Genomic DNA, 25,445 nt, shown 5'->3' with positions numbered 1-25,445 from the left:
TGCTTGCTTGCTTGTAGTATAATATGTAGATCTTTGTCCATAAATAACACTTGAGCATAGTGTATTCTGCATTAGGCAATCTTTACACTATTACCACCTGGATCTGATGCATCTTGCATTAGTAAAAATGTTGGACTAGATCAGGGGTTCCCAACCTGTGCCTCGAGGAGCCATTCCAGGAAAATGAAAGAAATAAAAATTGAATGAAATTAAAGAATAAGAATATGTCCTTATATATACCCCTCAACATCATTAACTTGTACGTCACAGGGTAGGCCTCTTAGGGGCTCTGCCATAGAAATAAGGGCTCTGTGAATCAAAAAGACTGGGAACCCCTGGAGTACATAATTCCTAATCTTTTGTCAGATCTTGCAGTTCTAGGATACTGTAATTATATAGTGGTCCACCATTCTGCCCCTACTCAATGCTTGAAGGGAATATTCTGGGAGTGTTTAACATTTGATTTAATATTCGGCAGTGGAGGTTGTCACTGCTGATTGGAAAGGAAGCTTCTGGTTCCTCAGCTGAGTCCAGTCACTATGTTCTTCATACCAGTTTTCTTCTTCCTTTCTCTTCTGCCTGTTTTTTCTAGTCATCTTCTTGTCTATGAAAAACCCTTCAGGATTAACATATTGTGCTCAGACACCTGTTGCTGTTCCATACCAGAAGTTTGAGAAAATTGCTTTGTGTGACAGTTCGTGCAAAATTCAGTTGTTGTTTCAAGTAGTACATTTCTGGCAAACCTAACAGTTTCATAAGTGAACTCAGTTCCAGTAATGGGGTCTGTAGGCATGGACAAATCATTATAAGGTTTCAGAACTCTTAGGTGTTTGAATATTGGCCCATGTGTGTGGCGCAGCTGAAAATATGCTTCCTGTGCTATACATTCAGCATCACTACTGGAAATTTGTTCCATGTTTATATTTTGGATTTTTTAAAAAAATGTTTCTGTAGATGTAAGTTATTCTCTTAGCATTTTAATTTGTGTATCTCTTTAATTCCAGATTTTGGACTTACCATGATGAACGCTTTCTATATATGCTGATGGAATATGTACCTGGGGGTGAACTTTTTAGTTATCTGCGCAACATGGGACGCTTTAATAACAGCACTGGGCTGTTTTATTCTGCAGAGATTATTTGTGCAATAGAATATCTCCATTCAAAAGAAATTGTTTACAGAGACTTAAAGCCAGAAAATATTTTATTGGACAAAGAGGGGCATATGAAACTCACAGATTTTGGATTTGCTAAAAAACTGGTTGATCGGTAAGCTCTTTTATCCTGGCTTTTATGGTGCTGGTGGTGGAGGGGTAGATGGGAAGAAGCTAGAAGATAAAATTTCCTATGAGGTAGTGCTATCATCAGTGAAGCAGAATAACACTCTCTAATTTTAACTAAATGGTTAACTGGTATTGTACTTACATACTATTATAAGTCAGGAGTGTGCAGCTCTGGGGAGAACAGGGTTGCCAGTTGAGGAAATTTCCTTAAGATAACAGATAGGAATTTCCTTTCAGTTCTTTTTATGATTTTCAAACCTTAATATTAAAGATGAGTGATGTGAATCTCAATTTTGACTGTAATAAAACATTCAGCCACAGCAGAGGACACATACTGGCACTTTTCATTTGCTTTCTAGAAGCATTTTCATTTCTTTAGTAGTTCTTTTCCAATTTATTATTTGGTGCACGGTGATGGTGCCTTATGTGTGCATTCCAATCTCCTCCAAAATGTAATTTTGAGCATGGACTTGAAATTCAAGCTGCTCCACTCCAAAACAAGCACCTGGAAAAAGAGATAATTTAATTAAGGAAAAACAATTACATAATATTTGTAAGAGGAAAGAAATCAAGAGAATTGGCCCAGATAGCAGATACCCAGATAGCAAAGACAAAAGGATGTTCAATTGTGTTGTTTGTTGCTTAGTTTGTCCCTCCATTGAGATTTGCATTGGAAGCAAGGAACATGAACATGAAATAACTACTGCAGTTGTCCACATAGAGTAGCACTGATAAAGTGCTTCCTGTGACCTCCCGAAGACCATTATAGGTCTTCAGAGATTCCACCACCGCCTAAAGGAACAGTCTTCTTTTTGGTGGGGGGGGGGGGGCAGGGAAAGTCTAGAAGGTCACTGGGCCCCCATAAGGGTAGTTTTTTAAGCCATTCTCTCCCAAACTGTAAGAATATCAGTATAGAGGCCACAGCTTGGCCTATATGAAGAGGAGATGCAGACTCTCAGATCCCCACCCTTGTTCGAGAGTTTATGGCTTGAAGCAAGCTGATCTGCTGAGCACTGTACATGCACAGAATGAATTGTGTTGTGCATTCTATGATGAGAAACTTGTGGAATATATTATGATATTACTTGCAGGACAAATTTATAAACATAACAAAGCATGAATTTAGCCAAGACTACTTATTTTTGAGGTAAGCATACTTCAGTGTTAAAGTAAAGATACTGCAAAGAGAGATCTCCAGATTTGTTCTAGAATGCTCACCAGAAAACATATCTCAGGTAACAAAGGCAAAAAGGATCTCTTCCTAAAACATTGTAGTGCAGTTGCCAGTAAGGATAAACATTATTGGCTTCAATAGTATATTAGGCTGATTCTGAATGTGACAGTTGCTTGTACCCTTATAAAAACATACCCAAGAGATATGAACTAGAAAAAAAGAGATGTTAAATTCAGCATAGGTAATCAGCTGCTATACTCTTCAGACACCCTCATTTGCATTGGTGTGAACTGATTCCATATACTAATCAAGAGCAAAACCCAAGTTCTTAAAAATAAATGTCTTGTTCCTGCATGCAGATTCAAAATACATATTTTCTTGCCTACAACTGCATAATATGTATGGTGAACAAAATAATATTTTATTATAATTTGTGTGCAAATGTCATGTTGTTCTGAACAAATAATGATAGAACATGAAGGAGGCACAGTACTGTGTAATTTTAAAGGAAGGTACGTACACACAAGATTTATTTTGACAGTGGACTTAACAGAAAGCACTGTATTACATAATAGGGGGAAATGAGTATACTGTATCTAAAGTTTGTCCTGCACATATTAATTCTACAGAAACTCTTCTTTTCAGAGGGCTGTTCTGCTCCCCTACCCAGCTAATGTAATTAAGGGTCCACAAGCACATTGTCCAACTTACACTAGGGGCTGTGTACAACTTTTTTCAACATACTGTTAGGAAAAATTCCATGTCTTTCCTTTCCGCCTCACTCTGATCTCCACAGTTAATGTGAAACACTCAGAAAACAGCAACAGCCCTTTTAGGGCTCATTCCAACAAAGATGGATTTTTTACCCAATTCAGAGCAAGAAGTGATAGTTGGATCACCCCATAGTTGTATTACATCCTAGCAATGTCTTGGTGAGTCCTCAGAAGGCCACAGGAGTGGCATAGTTGAGGAGGACAACCCTTACCAAGCTATCAAGGACAGCCAAAATTTGTGGTTGCTTGTTTATTTAGCTTCTGTGGATGGAAATTTAAAAATATTAATTGACAAACTTTTATTGTCAAATCTTAATTTGCCTTACCCCAATTAACAGCCTAAGTACAGTGCTACCTCGGGTTACGAAATTAATTCGTTCCGCGGCGCCGTTCGTAACCCGATACATTTCGCAACCCGAAAAGGCTTTCCGTTAGCGCTGGAAAGCCGCTAGCCGCGCTTCGGATTTGAATTTCGCGCCGAAATGAATTTCGTAACCCGAAAAATCTTTCGTTACCCGGAACAGTTTTTTCCAATCTAACTTTTTCGTACCCCGGAAATTTCGTAACGCGGTCAATTCGTATCCCGGGGTACCACTGTATTTCATTCAGAACCAGAATGTTTGTCACTCCTGTGAAAAATTGTTCTGCATAGAATCCAATGGAAGTCTTTCTTTCTATTGTTGTTGTTCTTCTTCTTGTTGTTCTGTGGTCCATCTTTTGTTCAAGAAACCAAAGCAGCATACATAAGATTCCTAGAATGTCTCCTGTATCCTGTCTAGGAGATGAAGACATAAAATAATTATGGTAGCTTTTAAAAAAAATATTTTTAGAAAGTTAAAGGATTTCAATTTCTCTTAGTAGGTTTGTTTCAAATACATTTTTCGTGCTGCTATGCAAAAATGGATGCAGGAAAAATTAGAGTTCACATATTCGTACATTACACTTGTATTTTAGAGTTATTGGTGATATGTGATCAGCCCCCCCCCCCCCCCCCCCCCCGGTTTCTGTGTCTGTGTTTTGTTAACTGGGTCTCTGAAGGTGGCTTTGTTGTGCCACTGAAGATTTTTTTATGTTTGTTTTTAAGACTACAGTACAGTAAACTGTATTAGTGGCGATGACAAGGTTTGTTTCAGTGTCAATGACAAAAATGACCCCTTTATTAAATAGTCAGCTTTACTATTGTCTTCACTGGGCACATTGTTGAGTTTTGTTGAAGAAAGTTTTATTCATTGATCATTCAGTATGTAATTCAGACATTGCTGATGACTGTGTTACCTAAAGATGAGGAGGAAGCAAGCCATCATGTGTAATGCTATAGGTATTTTTAGAGCAGAGTACTGTGTAGTTAGTAATCTGCATCCAGGCACATTGGGAGTTACAAGCATTGTTTACCAAAAGCCTTGCATAATGGTGTGGAATATAAAGCCTCTGACTGTCTGGAAAGCCAGTCCAGAGTTATACTTTAAAAAGAAACAACTCCACAACTATTTTCTATAAGAATTAAGCACATATTTTAATCAGTAGGACTCAGAAGAGTTTAACCTCTAGATTGATCAAGGCCTTTTTTGAAAGTCATATTAGCTATGCATCCAGGTTTCTCAATATCATCTGCATTTAAAACATATGCACTCCATAACCTTACCTTCCGTGTTTATATTTTTAATGAGCTTGCATATATTCACAGTCTAACAAGCAGCGATATACAATTAAATACTGGTATTGTCTCTCTATCAAACTACCTTCTGTGGAATCCCTGACTTTCTTTGCAAGCTCAACTTGAATTCCCCACCAGAAACTTAATAATGGTAAATAAACTTGCCTGAAAAACGTACTGCATACTACTATCAACCTTCCTAGGTACAAAGAGATGCTAAGAAGAAGTCTGAGTTCTTGCATGAGTGAAGAGGTCTGACTGGCCCTATTGCTGAACTGACTGTGTAGAATACAACATGTTCTAGAAACATTTAAAATGCACAGAGCTTCTTTGGCATAGACAGTGGACTTTATCACATGGAAGGCAAGTGTCCTCCTCCCATGATAAATCACCATTAAATCCTGTTAATAGCATGATCGGGGGGAAGATTATCATACACCCATGTACTTCTCCCATTCTTGTCCTGCTGGTAAAGAGTAATGGAGGTATCATTTGGTATTAACGGGAGTTTCCATTTATACCAAATAACGCCTCCATTACTCTTTAAAAATGAGACAAGAACGGGATAAGCACATGGAAGTGTGATCATCTTCCCCCCATCATGCTATTAACAAGATTTAATGGTGATTTAATCATGGGAAGAGGATGCTTGCCTCCTTCGTGTGATAATCGATAGAAGAGAATGTCTCAAGATGCAGATGTCTCAGCTGGTGAATGTCTATACAGTTGGCCCTCAGTGATTTTTTTATACATGGATTCAAGCATACATGGTTTGAAAATGATCAAAAAAAGTATAAATTTCAAATATCAAACCTTGATTTTCCATTTTTTATCAGGGACACCATTTTGCTATGTCATTATATTTAATGGGACTTGAGCATACACAGATTTTGTTATACACGGGGATCTTGGAAACAAACCCCAGCGTATAACAAGGGTCCACTGTATATACAGTGTGCCCTTACTTTACATGCGGGAATCTGTTCCGGACTCCCCCACGTAAAGCAAATAACGCCTATGCTCAAACCCCATTTAAATGAATGGGGCTTGTGCATGCGATGGCGCATGTGCACCACAGGCACACGGCCCATTCATCCCTATGGAATGTGCTGCCCCTTCCTCCCGCACGGCTTTCAGCGTATGCTGAAAGCTGCGTAAAGCGTGCCCGCGTATCACATGGGCGCACTGTATAGAGAGAGAGGTTGAGTATTAATATGAACGTATATATAGAGATTGAGAATAATCTCAACAAAGTCTATATAGACAGGTTGAGTATAAATATCAACAAAGGCTACACTGAGAGGTGTAACATTTAAAATATTGTACAAGGTGAAACCTCTCAACTCATAGCTCACATTTGGCCTACTGTTCTTGCTAGAGTGATTGTTCCACTGTCCTACCCTTCCTTAGTAACATGAAATAAGTTTTTTTCCTGCAGAAATTCAAGGACAAGGCCATGATCTAAGATAGAGGTAGGAATACAGCACGCTCGCTCCATATGCGTCTTCCACATTTTGCCACGCTGCCATGCAGGGAATGGTGCACAGTCCTATAGCGCGCATGCGCTGCACCATCGCAAACACGAGCCCCATTCGATTGAATGGGGCTCATGTTTATGCGGTATTTGCCTTATGCGGGGGGGATCCGGATGGTTGGCTACCAAAGCCCTTGCCAGTGTTAGAAATGTTGGGAGTTGCAATCCAACAACATTTGGACAGCCTCTGGTATAAGGCTACATTTCTGTGTATACATAAACTGGAAGCAATACCCATGGATCATAGTGGGATTTATTACTAAGTGAATATAAACAGGATGGGTTGGCTACCAAAGACACCGCAATTGCAAAATCCTGTTCTAAGCCCAGAATAGGGAAGCTAAGTTCTTATTTGGCAATGTATAGCACAGTGATATAGTTCAAATCTGTCTAAATTTGAAATAGGTAAGAAAGGTTTAAAACTGTACGTGTGTGTGTGTGTGTGTGAGAGAGAGAGAGAGAGAGAGAGGGAGGGAGGGAGGGAGGGAGGGATTTGCTCTTGTATGTGAATATTTTTATAGAGAAATTGATTACTGAGTGTATATTAGAAATGGGCTTTCTCAGTTGCCCTTTCTTCCTTGCTAAAGCTGAAGATTTGCTGTAATACAACTGAATTTAGAGAAGAATGGGCATACTCTAATACTTTGTGATAAGGTCTCAGCATTATCTATTCCTGTATGTCCTTATCATTTGTGGATAAGTCATTGAAAACAGTATATCTCAGTCATCCATTCCTCCTGGTTTGGGTTAGTGTGGATTTCTCTGATTAACTGTGGAGCTGAGGAGGATGAAGTGGGAGGTTAGATGACTAGAGAGCCATTGGTCCTTGACTCATACTAAGGCTAACAGATTGTAGCTCCCATGTGTGTTTATTTTTTAAAGGTTATGAGTGCTGCAGTGTTTACAGAAGCAAGTTTCCCCTCTGTTGTTATTAGGTCTGTGAAAAACTGCCCAGCAAAGTGATTCCAGTATATGAATGGCCTGATAAACATTGACTCTCTTTACCTGGACCCTGAACCATCTCTCAGCTGTTTTCCAAATTATAGTGGTAATCCTAAACACACTTTCCAGGCATATATCTCATTGAATATAGTTAAACTAATTTCTAAGTGAATAAGCCAGGGATTGCTCTGTGAATCATTTATGTGTGGCTTGCAGTTGCTGGTTGAGACACAAGCTGAAGGCCTTCATAACATAAAAAGGGCTCAGAACACATCCACAGCATTTTCACAACTATCTTATCTATCTCCCACTGCCTTATTTGCTACTACCTGCTTGTAGAGGAGAGTTCACAACATGACTTGCAATTGGATGCTTAGGATGGAAGCAACACAGCCTCTTCCACCTGCCTGTGGAGCACTTTAAAATTAGTTTGGTGGAACCATCAGCAATAGAGTACAAGACCTATCTATTGTAGTGCTTGGAGCCGGTCTTGGAAGATCCTGATTCAAATATTCACTTTGTCATCAAACTCAATTGGTGACCTTAGACCTATCAGTTTCTCTCTCAGCCCGACATGATATCACAGAGTTGATGTAAATATAACATGAGAAGAAGAAAAATTCTGTAAGCCATATTGAGCTTATTGCAAAAAATCCAGGATATAATTGTGACTAATAAAAAACAAGATCATAGTGCTTTGAAGCATCTTATATCTGTCTCCAACCAGGTAGTCAGGTTTTTTTCCCCAGTCTGATGATACTTCATTGCAGGGGGAGGGGGTGTACGTTTGGGGTTTTGTTTGTTTGGTTGGATGGCTTTGGAAACAATATCCGTAGATCACTGCATTAAATGCTGGTTGATTTTTATTCTATTGGCAGCTGCCACATGGTAAAGTTAGTTCTTATTGTGTAAGACATTGTGTAAAAATACTTTCCCAGTTGATTAATGTGAAGTGGAAGAAAGTACTGGTTAGGGAAATCAACATAGGCGCGGGACAGACTACCCCAAAAGGGCAGCCTGCCGGCAGCCTAATTCCCTCCGAACAGAAGCAGCAGCCGCCAAACCATGCAGCTTTCCTCCAAAGGAAAAACAACCCAGAAAAAATGGGTTCTTTTTGCGCTGCAGGGCGGACATCATGAGTGTGCCAATGTATCACTTCAAAAATGTAAGTTGTTTATAATTATTTCATTCAGGACCAGACTTTTCATACTTTTTCATTGCTGACTTGGTGCTGTTTTTCCCTTTTCCATTGCACATCAGACATTTTTTTAAAGAAGACACCCTATAAACTATTTAAGTTCTCTATACTATTTATTTTTGTGTGCCTTCAAGTCATTTTTTACTTATGTCAACCCTATGTCAAACCTATCACAGGGTTTTCTTGGCAAGATTTGTTTGGAGGAGATTTGCCATTGCCTTCCCTAAGGTCAGGTAGTGGGTTTCATGGCTGAGTGGGGAATCAAACCATGGTCTCCAGAGTCATAGTCCAACACTCAAACCACTATGCCGGGCTGGCTCTCTCTGTATACTGTAGAGACAGCTTAAATGTCCTAAAGACACTAGAGCCTGTTTGATCTTGGAGGCTAAGCAGAGCCATCCCTAGTTAATTTTTGGATGGGAGACTGTCATTGAATACCAAGTGCTGTAGGTTATATTTCAGAAGAAAGAATTGGCAAAACCACCTCTGAGTATCCCTTGCCTAGGAAAACCTTATGAAATTCATGGCATTGCCAAACGTCAACAGGTAATTTGAAGGCACTCTCACACACATGCCTTAGAGACTACTGCCTTTCCTGTGTTCCATCATGCAATATTTTTAGTTCTGCTAACACTGACACTGCCTTGTGAAGATGGGCAAGAGTCCACATTTTCCCCTGCCCTGCTCCTCCCTTGACATTGCAAGTACAGTGCGCCCTTGGCTTACGCGGGGGATCTATTTCAGACCCCCCTGCATAAGCCAAATACCACACATGCTCATGCCCCATTCAAGTGAATGGGACTGGTGCATGCAGTGGCGCAGCGGAGCGGCAGCAACCCATTCATCTGAATGGGATGCGCCGCCCCGTGCGCTCCTGCGCGGCTTTGCACATATACTCAAAGCTGCGTATAAAGCTCCAGTGTATAACGTAGGCGCACTGTATTTCATTATCCTCTGTCAAGGAGGATGGGAGGAGCTCCAGTCCTCCCTCTTTGTCTTGGAGCAAAGGAATAAATGGTGTTCCCCAGCAGAAGAGCTAAGGTTAACAGAGCCTGATACAGTGAAACAGATGAACTCTATTCCCTCCAGATACAAGCTAGAAAGGAAGGTTTGGGTTGGTGTTTTTGTAGTGGGTGCTTTGGCTAGTACAAGCTGAGTATGGTACAGTTCAGGGCCTCAGGTTATAAAAGCAGTTCAGTTTTTTGTTTTGTTTTTGGGAAAACCCTCTAAATATCAAGGTGCACATTTGCAAGAAACTTGACATAGCTGCAGGCCTCAGCATGTCTTAATCCTATTGGGAACATCTTGATTGTCCATACCAAAACAAGTTCTTACCCTTTACCAGCAGTTCCAAAAAGAAAACCAAAACCAAAGCTGAATTCTCAGAACAAAATAGAATAGAAACTCCTAGTAAGAGGGTTTTTTTGGAGGGGAAAGGGGAAAAAAAGAAAGGGTAAGAGGACAGCAAAACAATATATAATGATCTGTACCTTTTAGAACTTATGATCTTGTTTTAAAGAAAAATACCTTATTAACCATAAGATAAACCAGTTCACCTGCTTCATATGGTGAAGTAGAAGACCAGGGTTTGATTTCCAGCTCGGTCATGAAACCCACTGTGAGACTCTGGGCAAATCACATGCTCTCAGCCTCAGGGAAAGACAATGACAAACCTCCTCTGAACAAATCATGCCAAGAAAACCCCATGATAGGGTTGCCTCAGGGTCACCATAAGTTGGAAATTACTTGAAGGCACACAACAACAGCAACACTCCCTATGCAATGGTGTAGCAAGCCTTCCAGAGTGGTGTCGTGTAGGACATTACTGATAGTTTCAGTCTTGAAGATGGTGGATTAAATACAATGTTTAGACTTTATAAACAGTTCTTATGAAAGCATCTGACTCAGTGCACAAACATTAGTGCTAAGATCTTATGTTTCAAATTCACTCTTCATGTCTTTATATTCATGGATGAGCTTAATTCAAAACTATAGGAATAAATAAATAGCAGTGGACTTTAAAAATAATATCAGTCATCACCACCCTTGCTGCTAGATGGCACTAGAGTACAGGGTTTTCACTACAGAAACAAAATAAAATTGCTTATCATTAAAAATCAACCTAAAGTTTAATGAAATGAAATATTAGCTGACAGCCTTTTGTTTCCCATGCTTTTGTTTCAGTTAGAGAAAAACATACTTGGATTTCCGTCTTCTAAAACTGTTTTGAATTAAAATGCAGCTGTAGTGTCAGCTTAAAACCTGATGGAATTGACTACATAGACAATGTATTTATTGCATTACAGAAACCTAAAAGAAAATGAGGTTATTATATTTAGATTTGTTGCAGTCTGATAGCAAGTGGAGAAATACTCTGGACTTCAAGCTTTTGTACCAACATATTTGCATGCAATTCATATTAACAATTAGTCATGTGTTTGGCTTATTTTACATTCTATTTGAAACAAATCACATCAAAAAGATCCATATTTGTTTAATGATTTGGTGACAAGTAGAGTGAGACACTATACTATAAACTGAATAACTATTCCTTCAGATAACTCATTTTTCTTATAATTTCATTGTTTGCTAAATGTCAGAAGTATAATTGTTCAGTTATGTTTGTTAATAGTAAAGAGGGATCTCAGGGAAGGGCGTGTGGAGGTGTGGAAGAATTCTTACAGTACAGGAGATTCTAGTAAAACATCTGAATGGGTCTCACTCAAAACTGTAGTTGTTTCTGTGAGGGTTCCCTGTAGTGAGGTTTTGAGTTACATTGATTTGTTTGGAAATATCAAAGGTTTTCTTGTATCTTGGTAGTATTTAATCATGAGCAACGCCCCCTCAAGAACTGTGTATGGCACCCTGTTAGTGACATGTGCACATGTAAGTGTGGTTTACATGTGTTTTAATTCTCTTTTTTGACAGCCTGCAGAGAGCTATTCTCTAGCCCAGGGATTCCCAACCTTTTTGACTCAGGGAGCCCTTTTTAGAATTAATTTATATGGCAGAGCCCCTAAGATGCCTACTCTATGTCTTCAAAGTTAATGGTGTTCAGGAGTAGTGTTACTTTTTGTTTCTTATTCTTTAATTTCAGTCAATTTTTATTTCTTCCAATTTCCTGGGGCTGCTGCAGAGTACTGGGAAGTGCACATGGAGCCCTAAAGGCCCCTCGGAGCACAGGTTGGGAACTACTGCTCTAGCCTTTTGTGCTGTGGCCAAAATAGACACACACTCCTACAACTGTCAAGCGCCAGGAGAGGATACAGGATATAGAGGCAATTCAGACACTGAAGATATGGCTGTTCTTGGCTGCTTCCCCTCTCCTAGATGCTTTTTTACCATCTGAATTTCTTCCCCTCCCTACCTTCCTACTCACGTCAGCAGTGGCAGCAGGGACCATTAGCAGGGTTTGACAGCTGCTGAGCAGAACTGCTGCTGGGTTCTTTGTTTTGTCCAGCAACATTCTGCTCCACCTGCTCAATGTAGGATCATGTCCACAGTAAGCATTTGGCCATTTGAGAGACAACACCAGTTTTAGATGCTTTCCCTATTGAAGCTAACCCATGTTATAGCTATCTCCCTCATTCCTGCTGTACTGTCATCTGCTTTTCATTCATTACTGAAGCTTTCTGGGGGAGGAAGTTTTCTGGCCTCACATAAGTTAGAAAGATAATTATAACAGAAGGCATGGGGAGGATAACACCAAATATATAACAAAATTTTGCAAAACCTGAAGGTCAGTTGCATTAGAGAGCTTACATGAACTTGGTTAGACAAGCTTGGGGACTGCACAGATCTTCTGTCTGCAAGGCTCCAGAGCTCCAGAAGTGGCCTGTATCTTAAAGTCATCCTCACTAGTGTGACTGGTCAAATTATGATTAGCATCCATGACTGCCACTCTTTTCAGTGCATATGCAGAATATTGACATATATTCTAAATTAGAGAAGAACCCTGAGAAGGGGCTAGTGGTGCTGTTAACTTTGAAATACAGTACATCTGAGCATTATGAACTATTCACATTCTTTTTCCAAACAGTCAGCCCTTAATATGTAGAGGGAGGGGGGTACCCCTACTCCTGCAGATGACAAAAACCATAGGATCTCAAGTCCTGTGGTTTTAATGGTCATACACATGCACTGTTATTAGGGCCAGTGGGGCTTGCCATATGCAGATGTTCAAATCCGCAGATGGCACACCCATGGTGGTCTGTATTCCATACAGACCACTGTGGTCTGTATAGCCTAGCCATGCTGTTGCTTCCTTACACTTTAATATATATTTCCCCCTGTACTGAGCAAGGAACTCGGTGTTTCTGAATTAAGTTCAGAGTAGCCTCCATTTAGTGCTACTGAGGTGGAAACAAGGTAGAAATGACATTGAATTCACTACTGTTGGGGTGTAGAAAGTTAAAGACTGATCAATATTTTTTTGGTTTTGGTGAAATCCTGGCAATTTGCATCTCTCAGAGGTGGCTGTTATATCTGGACTTGTTATAATTTGTGGCAACATATGGCTATCCATAAATGGTTACTTGGCATTTTATGGGTCACATGACAAGAGTCCTTTAAAGAGAGGGTTTTTTAAAAAATCTGTAGTAACTAACTTTCTTTTAGTATTGTGTGGAGGCACGGTTCAGTGTCCCATGTGTTTAAGAACTTCTGGTTTTTCTATTTGTAGATGAGCTAAGGTTTCTACTCAACTTTTTCCAAGTGATCAGACAATCCATATGTGTACTGGAGTGTTATCATGTGGGTATAATGTTAATAAATCTTAGAACTTTTTGAGCTGTTCTGATTATTTTTCCTTTACTTTTTAGAATAATTTGGGTTCTGTGTACTTAAATCTTTAATTTAAATTTCAGTTTCATTCCAGAAATTTAAATTCCAGTTTCATGGTCATTATTTCTTTTAGGACGTGGACATTGTGTGGGACTCCAGAGTATCTTGCCCCAGAAGTTATACAGAGTAAAGGTCATGGAAGAGCAGTGGACTGGTGGGCCCTGGGCATTCTGATATTTGAGATGTTGTCTGGGTAAGTTCCTGGAGAAGTGTGGAAAAAGAGGAAGCATAAATGGATTGCTTTTATGTTATAGCTAATATGGAAAATGCTATTCTGTAACTTAATTATCTCAGATATTCCATTCATGTTGTTTAAGAAAAAAATATATCTGGATGCAGGGAATGACGCTGTTTTGTATAACATCAAAGCACATAGCTATACAGAAAATCTGTCCTCTGGAAATGATAGATTATAAACTATGTTTCTTACACAGTCTCTCTGTTTTATGCAATTTGCAATTACATGAGCAGCTCCCATACAACTAGAGTAATATCTGATTGATCAAGTCATGTGGCTGGACTGATCACGCAGGCTGCCAATTTCATAGGTAAAATGTGGGTCATTGGCCCTCCCTGATAGATTAGTCTTTGCCCTGTTCTATCAGAATACCTGAAAACCAAACAGTAGGATCTTCATAGTTGAACACAATTCCGCTTTTAATACAAAACTAACTTTTATATAATTCACTCCTATGTTTGAATAAGAGAGAGAGAATAATTTAATGTTTGATAAATTGATTAGTATTTTAAATCCACTAGATGGCAGCATTTTCAGAATAATATATTTTGTTACAGGAAGGCTTTCTTAGAAATAAATGGTGCAAATGTCAACTCCGACTTCTTTTTTAAAAAAATCTGAGACTTGCAGTAGAATTTGTTTTCTATTACAGTTACTTGACAATTACATCAGTATGAATGATCGCCTGAGTATCTTCCATACCTCTGAAAGTATACTTTACCTTTCTCCAGTTAACTGTGTGCATAATAAAATGGGGGAAAATGAATATAACTGAGTAAATGACATTGCAAAAAGGACAAACACTCAATAGAGATAGTTATACAGTGCGTTCTCGCCTTACGCGGGGATCCGTTCTGGATCCCTCCACGTAAGGCGAATTCCGCCTATGCCCAAGCCCCATTGTAAACAATGGGGCTCGTGCATGGCGGCGCGCGGGGGTGCAACGGGTGCGCGCGCCCATTCAATTGAGGGGATAATGAGATCACTGCATGTGGGGGCAAGAGGGGGTTAACCTTTGGCTGAGGAGGAAAGTATATTTGTAGGTATGGGGAACATTGTAAGATTGTAGGTGTGTGAAAGAGAAAGAGTTGACAAGACAAGATAATAGTACCCCACAACCCCTTAGAACAACTTTTCTTTACATTTACTAGAGACATGCAGCCTCCAAACTCCCCTCCCCACTTCACTGTTACAGCCCCGCTTTAGACAATGAATAGAATTACTATAAATCTGTAGGCAATGCTTGCTTTAAAAAACACTGAGTTTATGTATAGTATTATATAGTTAAGTGTTTTGGTGCCATGATGTAAATTTAATTCTCTAGACTTGTTTAAAAAATAGCTTACTTGAACTGATACTGGAGTCCAGTAGATCCTGGTGAAATTGTAGCACAGTAGATTGCAGCTATATTAACTGAACTGTGTTCATGCTAATGCTAAAGGGATTTAAATCATGATTGTAGTAGGGTCTACGTTAAGGTTGTGAGTTTTGTAACAGGGCTCCAAGGTCGAATACCCAGCTTGTGCAGGCAATTGGCTTACAGATTATAAATCGCTTAGAGAGTGCTGAATACACTGATAAGCGGTATAGAAATGTAAATGCTATTTCTATTGCTATTGCTACATTCAGGTTAACATAGTGTGATGCTAACCTGTTGTTGTTATTTTTAAAAAGTTGATAGTAACTCCATTCCAATTTTAAAACTGTACAGTGCATCCCCATCATATGTGGGTGCAATATACATGGCTTTCATTGTACGCTGAAAGCCACAACAGAAGATGCGCCACCACGCACCAGAAGGAGTAATGGCACCGCTGCGAGCACAAGCCCCATTACTTCTAATGGGGCTCAAGTATATGTGGAATTTCTCTTACATGGGGGGGGGGGGGTCCAGAACGGATCCCCCGCATAAGGGAAGGGACCACTGTATATACATTTCATAGTAGTGCCATTATACACAAGGTGAGCATGGGAATCGCTGTGCTCACTTACTGATTCCCAATACTTTATTCATATGCTCTCCCCTTTAATTATATCTCCCTGGTCAGGGAAGTGGAACCTCCAGTCCCTGGGCTTACTCTGAACTGTATAGATTCCCCATCTGGAGAAGTCCTTCCTAAAATTCTGCCCTCCCCCACAGTCACACATACCTTTGTGTGTGACAGGCACACAGGAAGATAGGAAAAACATGATCTCCCCACTTCATACTGTTTACCTTTCCAGTTGCAAAGGCGAGCCATGCATGGAAGCAAGCTAAAGCAGCCATTTAATTGCGGGCCTTGCTTCACTTAGCCAGTTGCAGACAATGATTGATCAGTAATCAAGAGAAAGTGTTGCTCTTTACAATTAATAGTAATGTCCATTGAATTGCATCCAGTTAACCTTCTGTCATAATCTTATGCTTTATTCCGTGATCTAAAATGGGAAGCTCAGACAAGAAAAGCTGAATTAAAGCACCTGTGGCCATAGCTTTATTTCCATATTTCCTGAAAGTCGTTATTTAAAAAGATTAAAAAAAAATCTTACCAACATGTGGTGTAGTACTATCAAAGTACTTCCTGCAGGGACCTTCCTATGGAAACTATTATAAAAACAGCCAAAGAGGCAGAGAAGCATTTTCCTGAGTAGTATTTTTAACACAGGATAGGAGATGTTATCTGACTAAACACACATCAAAAGAATATTGTACCAAAAGCCTTTTTACGCTATGTCAAGCCATATCTTACCATGAATTATGTATAATCAATCTGAAAAGATTGTTTAACGGAAACTTTTGTTAAAGAGAATTCCACTTCTCTTTTCCCTCATATGTTTTATGGCTTCAATCACCAGACTGCACACACTATACAATTAAGCCCTCAATTCCAGCTGTGCTAGATTGATACCAAACTTGTATGACAAAAGAAAACATAACTGAAAGGAAGGACAGAGCAGAAAGATTAATTAAAATCTGGACATTTTCTATGGTTTTCCTCTTCCTTTCCTGGCTGCAGTATGTGATAGAAAAAGCTTTAAAATCTTATCAGTGGGGTTTGGTTACTTCTGAATTGGAAGAACTCCTTTATAGTAAACACTTCTGTACATTTAGACAGATGCTAAGGGTTATATTTGAAAGCATAGTCACATTCCCTTGCTGGGACTTGAACCATTTTCTGTTCCTGTTTTAAGGACAGACCTTTTAATACAATTCAGTGCCTTATTTAAAGCTTTTTAAGCAAAGCAGTGAAATCCTACTCAGTGCCTCATTTTTTTATTTTTGTGAAATGGATATTTTTAAGGTAGCCTGAGCCTAAACTTCGTGAGAATGCCGTGGGGCCTAACATCCTATTTCTCCATTTGTTAGGGCCAGCAGGAATAAAAAAATTGGGAAAGAAGGGATGGAATGGTATCACCTCTGATTGGAGGTGCCACACAAAGTGTGTCTCTGAGACACCAAAGGTATATAAAGAAATTGAACTAGGGGTGTGCTTTCAGTTTAGCAAAATCCCAGATTCAATCAGGCTGATTCAGATAGATTCAGAAAATATCCAAAGTTCAACCAAAGCAAACTGAATATAAATCTAATCCATTCTGACTCTTTATGAGCAATTCAGATGTAGAGGAACATGGACACCAAGAAATATTATCTGCAAAAAAATTGATACAGTGCTTCCAAAATTCTAGGTTTAAGGAAGATGCTAGGATAGAATGGAGTCTAGTTTCGTGACTGACAATTTTAGTTTTTCATCACAGTAGATAGTTATATCCCAGCTATCCAATCCCAGTGCTTTAAACATGGCTGTATTCAATGTTGACTAGTTTCTTAGGTCAGCTCTTCACTTGCCAGAATACTCCAGGCTGCTCTTGAAGTACTCTGGACCCAAATTGCCCCTAAATTCCCCTGACCTGATCTCTCTTGCCTCAGATGTTGCTGTCAAATAACCACAGTACAACATGTTGGAAGTAAGGCCACAACTTTATTTGCAAACAATTGGTAGGGTTGGCACAAAGCATAAGGTCAGGATCTGTGCAATCAAACCACCCGATGTAGTCTGATTATCCAAACCGGGCACCCACCCGGTGCTTGGGATGACCTAGGAGCTAAGGAACACAACTTGACTGCAAACCTTGTCTTGTGTTCACCAATTCACAAAGCCCCTAGTCACCGGGAGGCGCTCCTGCGTTCTGGCCCCCGCAATGGCCAAACGCCTGCCCTATTCGCCCCCGGGTACCTATTGACTCCCAAACCAGAGCTCCATAGCCCTGGTACCACAACGTGCAGATCCTTGCCTATGCTGCCGCCAAGTTGTGACTAAAAACCACCTAACAACAGCGGTGGGCGGGCGGGAGAACCACCAAGACTTGCTCCCTTCCACAGCTTGGCTCTGCTCTGCTCGAAGCCAAGCAACCGACTGAGGGAAGGGGCCAGCAACACGGCCTTATATAGGCCTAGGCCCCTCCCTCCCTGCGTGCTGTGCGGGGCCCCGCCTCCAAGGCCCAGCCCACCAGTGGTCAGCCTTGGAGGACCGGAAGCCCCGCACCAACGAAACCGTCTCCCAGAGCATCGCGGAGCGGAAGGGCCACCCCTTCCGCCCCCGCGCACCAATAGGGAGCCGGGCAAGCCCCAGAGCACTCTGGGGCTTGTAGTCCAGCCGCATCTAGCGGCAAAACGGTCTGCCCGGTGAGGCGGGCGACCGTTGCTTGCTGTGGATTTTTGGCTCTTGCAGCTACCTTCCCACATGGCCACTATTCATCATCCAGCACTGTTGCTGAGGTCAGAATGAGGTGTCCAGCCACACTATCAAAGCTGGGTGCCTCGCACAGACCTCAGAGAGACTTTCACCCACAGTGGCAGCACCAGGCACCTTGCAAAAAAAAAAAAAAAAAAAAAAAATGCAGGTGAAAAGGCAACTGCCCCCTTTGCTGATAAAAGAGCTGAAAACCTACAGGAAAAGGTGAATTATTTAAACATAGGTTACTGGGCAGAAGCCCCAAATTGGGTGTGGGCATCGTGAAGACAGTCTGGACCCTGTTTCAAGGTTTTGACCCTGCATCATGTAGATAGGATACAGTGAGCCCAGCAGGGAGTGGGGTGGAATTTAAGGTAAATCATCTATATAGACAGGACTCAAGTCAAAATCCAAAGTGAGACCAATAGCTAATATCTTTGTTCAAAAGCCACTATTTGCCTTTACTTACTATGCAAGAAAAAAACTTAATATCTGCATAGTAGACACTAATTTTACAATAAGTTAATGCTTTATCATATATCCTTCTGTGCATTTTTCTGACTTTCTAAAGTCATAGATGTATGGTGTTGTATGTCCCTGTCCCACTTCAGGTTTCCTCCATTTTTTGATGACAACCCATTTGGAATATATCAGAAGATTCTTGCTGGGAAAATAGATTTTCCAAGACATCTGGATTTATATGTAAAGTAAGTGTATTAATATTAAATATGTTTATTTTATTTAGATTATGCTACAGTATTATTTTAAAGTATCAGACAAAATGCAAATCAAACACCACAATGGATGGAGTGATGTATCAAATATAGTCATTATTTAGGTGTTACTAAGCACTGACTGTTTATAGATTCTGGGGAGAAAATAATTCTTTCTTTAAGGTTAAAGAGATACACCAGTTTTTCCCCCTATAAACTTCAAGATCTGTTTAAAAAGTGGATATTCATTTGTTCAATAGCTTAGAATGTTCACTTATCCACAGATATAGTGACACTAGGAAACAGAAAGAACTAGAAATTTTACATAAGCTCCTTTCTTAATTAGAGATTTGCTTTGAGTTGTGCCTTCATAGAGTCCTAATACTGAGGTGTTTCATTTCTGTAATCTCTTTACCCTGAATAATTTAGAGGAATGAAACCTCCATCTTTTGCCATCTGTCTTGCACTATCTATTTAAATTTGTATTTGATCCTGGTAAAGACAGTTGGTGGATGGGTTTGTAGAACTGATTAGTTGGGATAATTTTATAAGTGTTTTATGCAGATGTGGTACGTAAGATATAATACACAATAAACATACAGAAACTATCTATTTCTAGGATCTCATCTTCATAACATTTTCACAGTCTGCTATGAATGTTGCCGTAAGAATTTTCAAAATAGCAGTACTGAAACTATATCACATCTTGAAATCTAAACAGGCCAGCATAAAACTTGTTTACTTTTTTACAAATGAATTTTGGACTTCTAAACAGTATTTAATTAATAGCCATGCAGAATTCACCCACAATCAGTTCATTTGGTTGTCTTTTTTAAACATTGTTAAGCAGGTCTGCTATTTAGTATGTCGTAAAAACAAGAATGCATTAAGGAAACACAGCATGGAAATAGAAGACAACTTATGTGTCAAAGCAGTAGAACTGCTTTCCAAAGGGGATGGGGAACATGTGTCTTTCCAGATGCTGTTGGATTCCAGTTCTCAGTGTTCTTCACCTTTAGCTATGCTGGCTACATACTGCTGAGAATTGCAGTCCAACAACATCTGGAGGATCTCAGCATTCCTATTTCAGCTTCACAGCTTAATAGGTGTATGATTTGCATGTGTGCGTGCGCGCGCGCATGCCTTCAAGTTGCCTGTTGACTTTTAGCGATCCCATGAATTTCATAGGGTTTTCTAGGCAAAGAATACTTCTGAAATATAGCCTACAGCACAATACAAACTATAACCTTCATTTGAGATCTCCCATTCAAGTACTAATCAGGGCTTACCCTACTCAGTTTCCAAGACCTGGTGAAATCTAGTGCCTTTAGGGTATTTAGGCTCTCTACTTGTTTTACATGGTGTACTGTTAAACTACATCTTTTCTTAATGGCAAGTCTAAGTCCAACTCATTTTTCATTGTTTGGGTTCACTTTTCTTTTGACTTTTTACTACAGAACTTTGAAAGTTTAGATATAGAAGTCATTTGGGCAAGACCCGATGTATGATTCATTCTGACCCTATTCATCATACATCTGGAATAGAAGCTTTTTTTGATATGGATTGATGCAGCTGTGGCTCAACCTAGTCTAGAATACATCTTTTTCCCACTCTACAAAACAAAAAAGTGGAGCCTTCTAGTTAATTAACCACTTCTTTTTCAGTTAGCACATTCTTTTTAATTAGCATTTAATTAATTTACTTAATTACTAGCTAAAAGGGCATTGAGCAGATCTGTATGTGCAATGGCATTAAGCTTTCATCAACACCATCTGCCAGATAAATAGTAACAGAAAGGGATTAAATTTAATTTTTGTTATTATTATCTTATCCAGTAGCTTTGTTTTATAATATCAGCTCTTATATGCCAGAAACACAAGTGTACCCCAGTATCAAGTTACGAACAACTGTCATGGGGTTAATGAAACAATGAAAAACATTCATTTATTACCATTTTGACTCTGTTCATATGGCATAATCCAGGTTGACATCACTTTAACTGCCATAGCTCAGTGTTATGAAATTCTGGGAACTGTAGTTGGTTGTGGCACCAGAGTGCTGACAGAGAAGGCTAAATGTCTCACAAAACTACAGTTCTCAGAATTCCATAGCATTAAGCCATAGCAGTTAAGTTGTGTCAATGTGGATTATTTCTTCAGTGTGGATACAGCCTTTGCTACAGGAGAGGCTGCCCAAAGTGATCAGAATAAACCCGACAGAAGGAGCTGTCTTGATATCTGTTTATTTAGGTGTGTGTGTTGTGTGCCTTCAAGTCATTTCTGACTTATGGTATCTCTAAGGTGAACCTATCATAGGGTTTTCTTGGCATGTTTCTTCAGAGGGGGGCTTGCCTTTGCCATCCTCTGAGGATGAGAGAGTGTGACTTGCCCATGGTCACCAAGTGGGTTTTCATGGCTGAGTGGGATTCAAACCCTGTTCTTAAGAGCCATCATCTAATGCTCAAACGACTACACCATTTTGCCTCTTTATCTTCCTCTAGGTAAAGGGGTTGGTGGCCCATGATCCTGCAGAGGTTGTTGGACTGTAACTCTCCCTATCCCTAGCCACAAACATGGAAAGTGGGAGTTGTAGGCCAAAAACATCTGGAGGGCTACAGGTTACCTCCCTCCCCAAACTAGTGGATTATCTGTTAAATAGTCTGTTCCACAGTCATGGGCTTTGGGCAAGGGCTTACATAAGGTCTTCTGTAGAGGTTTTAGTTGAGTTGGCAACTTCAAGTGTAGCCAAAGAAACCTGAGAACTTCACTGGGAGTTTACAAGACATGTGCTTTTCAGGTTAGGGGTCTCAGAGATGTTTCCTCCTGATGTCTGTCTTAAATTGAAATGTTGAACAGACAGTTGGATCACACTGGACATGATTTTCTTTCTGATTTTCACAGAAGCAAAAACAAAACTAGGAAGATTGTTGGTTTCATTGTAGTTTTAAGTGGTTAAAAACACTAAAAAAAAGCAGTGAAGATTAAGAAACAAGGCTACCTTTTGAGTAGCTGAAAAAATGATAAAGCTATACTTCAGCCAGTGGCTTCTCCATGTTTTCATATATATTTATGAAGTGCCAATTAACCAGATTGTGAATGCTAAAAAAATGATCTGAGTGGATTCATGAAGAATTTAGTACTTGGTGAAATGTATACCTATCTCTCCATATGCTTTCATTGCTACTCAGTTTATAGTTACTGTGCCATTGCATCACTGCCAAAAGCTTGTTGAAAGATGGATTTATTGTGTACTCCTCTGCTCCCAATCCCTGTTGTCTGTATAGAAATCTTAAGCATTGGAAGTTATTTCCTATACATACAATCTCTCTCAGGTTAAACTATAACTACATGAAAATGTAATTTATTTTGTTGCCTCATTTCTTCAGGGACCTTATTAAAAAGCTTCTGGTGGTTGACAGAACAAGACGGCTAGGAAACATGAAGGTATGTATTAAAAATTGAAAGTTTTTAATTTGGTCACACTCAGTGGCTTCAGTTTAAGAAAATGCTTTTCTTAGGGGTATATTTATATATATGAGGATATTTGAAGTTCTTATTTAATAATTCTATATTTTTGTAACAATTCTGAGATTTCCTTTGAGCCTGGGATAAATTACTTTATTGTATCTGATAAGCATGTAGTACTTTCAGTCTAAATGTAAACATTGGGTCATAGTTCAAGCCTAATTGCAATATCATGACTTCAGTAGCTAGTATATTGTTATTTCTGGAAATATTGTTACTGGTTACAGAAACAGAATTACTTATTTTCCTATTTTCTTAAAGCAGTATTTGTATTTCATCTTATACTTTTATGTCAATAACACTATTGACACAGATCTTCACAACAGATTGTAAAAAAAAGTATTAATACTCCTTTAGTGTCAGTATGCATCTGCCTACGTTTTTGATTGTCATGACAGATACCTAGAAAAGTGTATGGATGTGAGCAAGTTGTACTTTTTCCTGAAGCTTCTGACTTTAAAAGTTAAATTCAGTGAGAGTTCTAGCTAGAGTAAACCCATTGAGATGAATGGGCTATGTATATACTCATGTATTTAAAAGGCAACCAGAAAATATGTTCTCCTTGGAGCAGTGTGTGTTAGATGCATGTACTCTCAGAAATGGACCAGGAGATATCACTTTGTGTTGTTGCAATAAGTAGAATATTCACTATATTGTATATTGGTACAGCTTCACTTTAAATTCATAACTTTTATTTTTCAAAAGAATGGAGCTGATGATGTGAAACGCCATCGGTGGTTTAGATCTATCGACTGGGATGCTGTACCACAGAGAAAATTAAAGGTGAAGTGCACATAAACAAATGTACCTTTGGAAGGAAGGAAGGAATGTTATACCTATTTCATTTTATCCATTTTGGAATTTTCACAGCTCTTTGAAAGAGAGTCATGGAATAGCAAGGATGAACAAAGTGCAGCCTGTGGGCCAGGGGTCAGCTATTGGCCCCAGAAGGGCAAATTTGTCCCTCTGATGAGCATGAATTGCCATTTGAATGCTTGGTTTAGGCCTGAATGAGCAGTTTAGGACTGCCTTTTTCATGGTGGGGGTGAGGTGTTGGGGAGGGTGCAGATCCATCAATGTCCAGTCCAAGCAACGGTACTCTTAGCTGTCTTAGACATAGGAGATTATAAAACGGGGTTGGTAATGACAGAAGGACAAGAACAAAGTGCCATGCTCCCATTGTGTGATTGCTCAAAGATTAGACACATGGGGCTTATCCCATCAATGAAGAGGAATTGTCTCGTCACTTCAGTACTAACGGGTTATCCCATTATTAAGAAATGGAGGTAAATGATGGGACAATTCCTCTTCATTGAAAGGATAATCACAGGATAATTGCGACATCGTCTGATAATCTCTGCGCAATCATGCGACAAGGACAGGAGCGTCGTGCTTCGCTCCCGTCCTTCTCCTGTCATTGCCCCCCATCTGATAATCTCCATAGCCGAGCAGCTTCAGCCAGCATTGTGTCATATACACAAAGAAAAAACTAGGAGAAATTTTTAAAAATTCAAGATTTGCCTTCATTTGACCCAAAGTTAATTTTACTTACTAAAGATTAATTTTCATGTTTCATTTAGCCTCCTATAGTGCCGAAAGTATCAAATGATGGTGACACATCAAATTTTGAAGCTTACCCTGAAGATGACTGGAACAAAACACCTGCTGTACCTGCTAAAGATTTAGAAATTTTTAAAAACTTCTAAGTGTGAGACAGACAACATTATTAAGGTATTGGATATTTTGCCATTGCCACTGTTTTTCTGAATACCTGCTCTGGTTCTTCATCAAATCACCTTCATGTTAATTGCTTTATTTTATGTTTTTAAATACCTTGGGATCCTTTATGACTGAAAGGCTTTGAAGGAATTTTGAAAGACTATTAATAATTGTCTCAACTTGTCTTGACTACTATTAAGAACGATAGGAAGACATTTCTTGTTGACACTTCATTAGGTATAAATACAACACATTAGACCATGGACTTCTGGTCTAAAACAGTTAGTTTTCAGAAGTTAGAAACTTCTTCCTTTGATTGCAGATTAAAATATCTTTACTGAAATACCAATATACTGAAAACAATTTTATTTTTTTAATAGAAACTGGAAGACGATGGATGTGCTATCTGGGAACTGGAAGAGAAGAACTGAAAACATTACTGAATTTTTTTATTTGAAATTAATACAAAATGTTATTCCATTATGTATAGTCTTTAAAGAAATAAGGTTTAGAGTGGGGAAGGGACAGTACTTGTGCTTAGTTGTACAGATCTGGCATTAGTTCAGTAAACTAAAATATTAAAGCGCATCTTTCAGGTGGAGGCACTGAAACTGTTATAGGTTTTTAAAAAAACAAAAAGTTATTTTTAATTTTGTTTCATGCTATGCCCAAATCTTTTTTGCATAGTTATCTCATAGACTAACTTTATAAGTTTATATTAAGATTGTCTTTTAAAGCACAAATTAGTATATATGTATATAAGGAAATCAGTACAGTTAAAGCACAGAAACTGTGCAGAAATGTAAAATTTTGTACTTTACAGATTCTATGGTTTTTATTCTTAAATGTTTTTCAGAATGTTTTTAGAAATAAAAAAAACTTGAAAAGATAGGTTTTTCAGCATCATCTATAATTTTATAATTCTTTGTAAAAAGGAATATACACAAAAAATTGAAGAAATTGTAATATTTCCAGTGCTTAACACCTGCAGCCATACTACTTGAAAGCTGAAAGAGAAACCAGACCTTGTTATATATTTTAATTTATATTTAATTTTCCTTACACTGCATCTTATTTTATTTAAAAATTTGACTTAAAATGATGTGCACATCATAATTCTTCGTAACTGCATACTATGTGAAA

The 25,445-nt window shown here is 39.0% G+C and overlaps 1 protein-coding gene across 2 annotated transcripts in view; it reads left to right on the top strand.

The window, feature by feature from the left end:
- PRKX (protein kinase cAMP-dependent X-linked catalytic subunit) overlaps positions 1–25,070 on the top strand; it is a 68,129-nt gene extending 43,059 nt beyond the window's left edge. For both annotated transcript variants that reach the window (XM_089508054.1, XM_089508055.1), the window contains exons 3-9: positions 1,005–1,268; positions 13,473–13,592; positions 18,958–19,053; positions 22,445–22,502; positions 23,289–23,366; positions 24,164–24,314; positions 24,683–25,070. In XM_089508054.1, the coding sequence (XP_089364180.1) occupies positions 1,005–1,268; positions 13,473–13,592; positions 18,958–19,053; positions 22,445–22,502; positions 23,289–23,366; positions 24,164–24,289 (742 nt within the window). In that variant the 3' untranslated portion in view covers positions 24,290–24,314; positions 24,683–25,070. The remainder of the gene's footprint in view (positions 1–1,004; positions 1,269–13,472; positions 13,593–18,957; positions 19,054–22,444; positions 22,503–23,288; positions 23,367–24,163; positions 24,315–24,682) is intronic.
- The last annotated feature ends 375 nt before the right edge of the window (positions 25,071–25,445 follow it).

The sequence above is a fragment of the Sceloporus occidentalis genome, unplaced genomic scaffold (assembly GCF_023333645.1).
Source record: "Sceloporus occidentalis isolate IW3139 unplaced genomic scaffold, rSceOcc1.0.p SCAF_2, whole genome shotgun sequence".
Lineage (NCBI taxonomy): Eukaryota > Metazoa > Chordata > Lepidosauria > Squamata > Phrynosomatidae > Sceloporus > Sceloporus occidentalis.
This window is presented reverse-complemented; position numbering and strand designations above follow the sequence as displayed.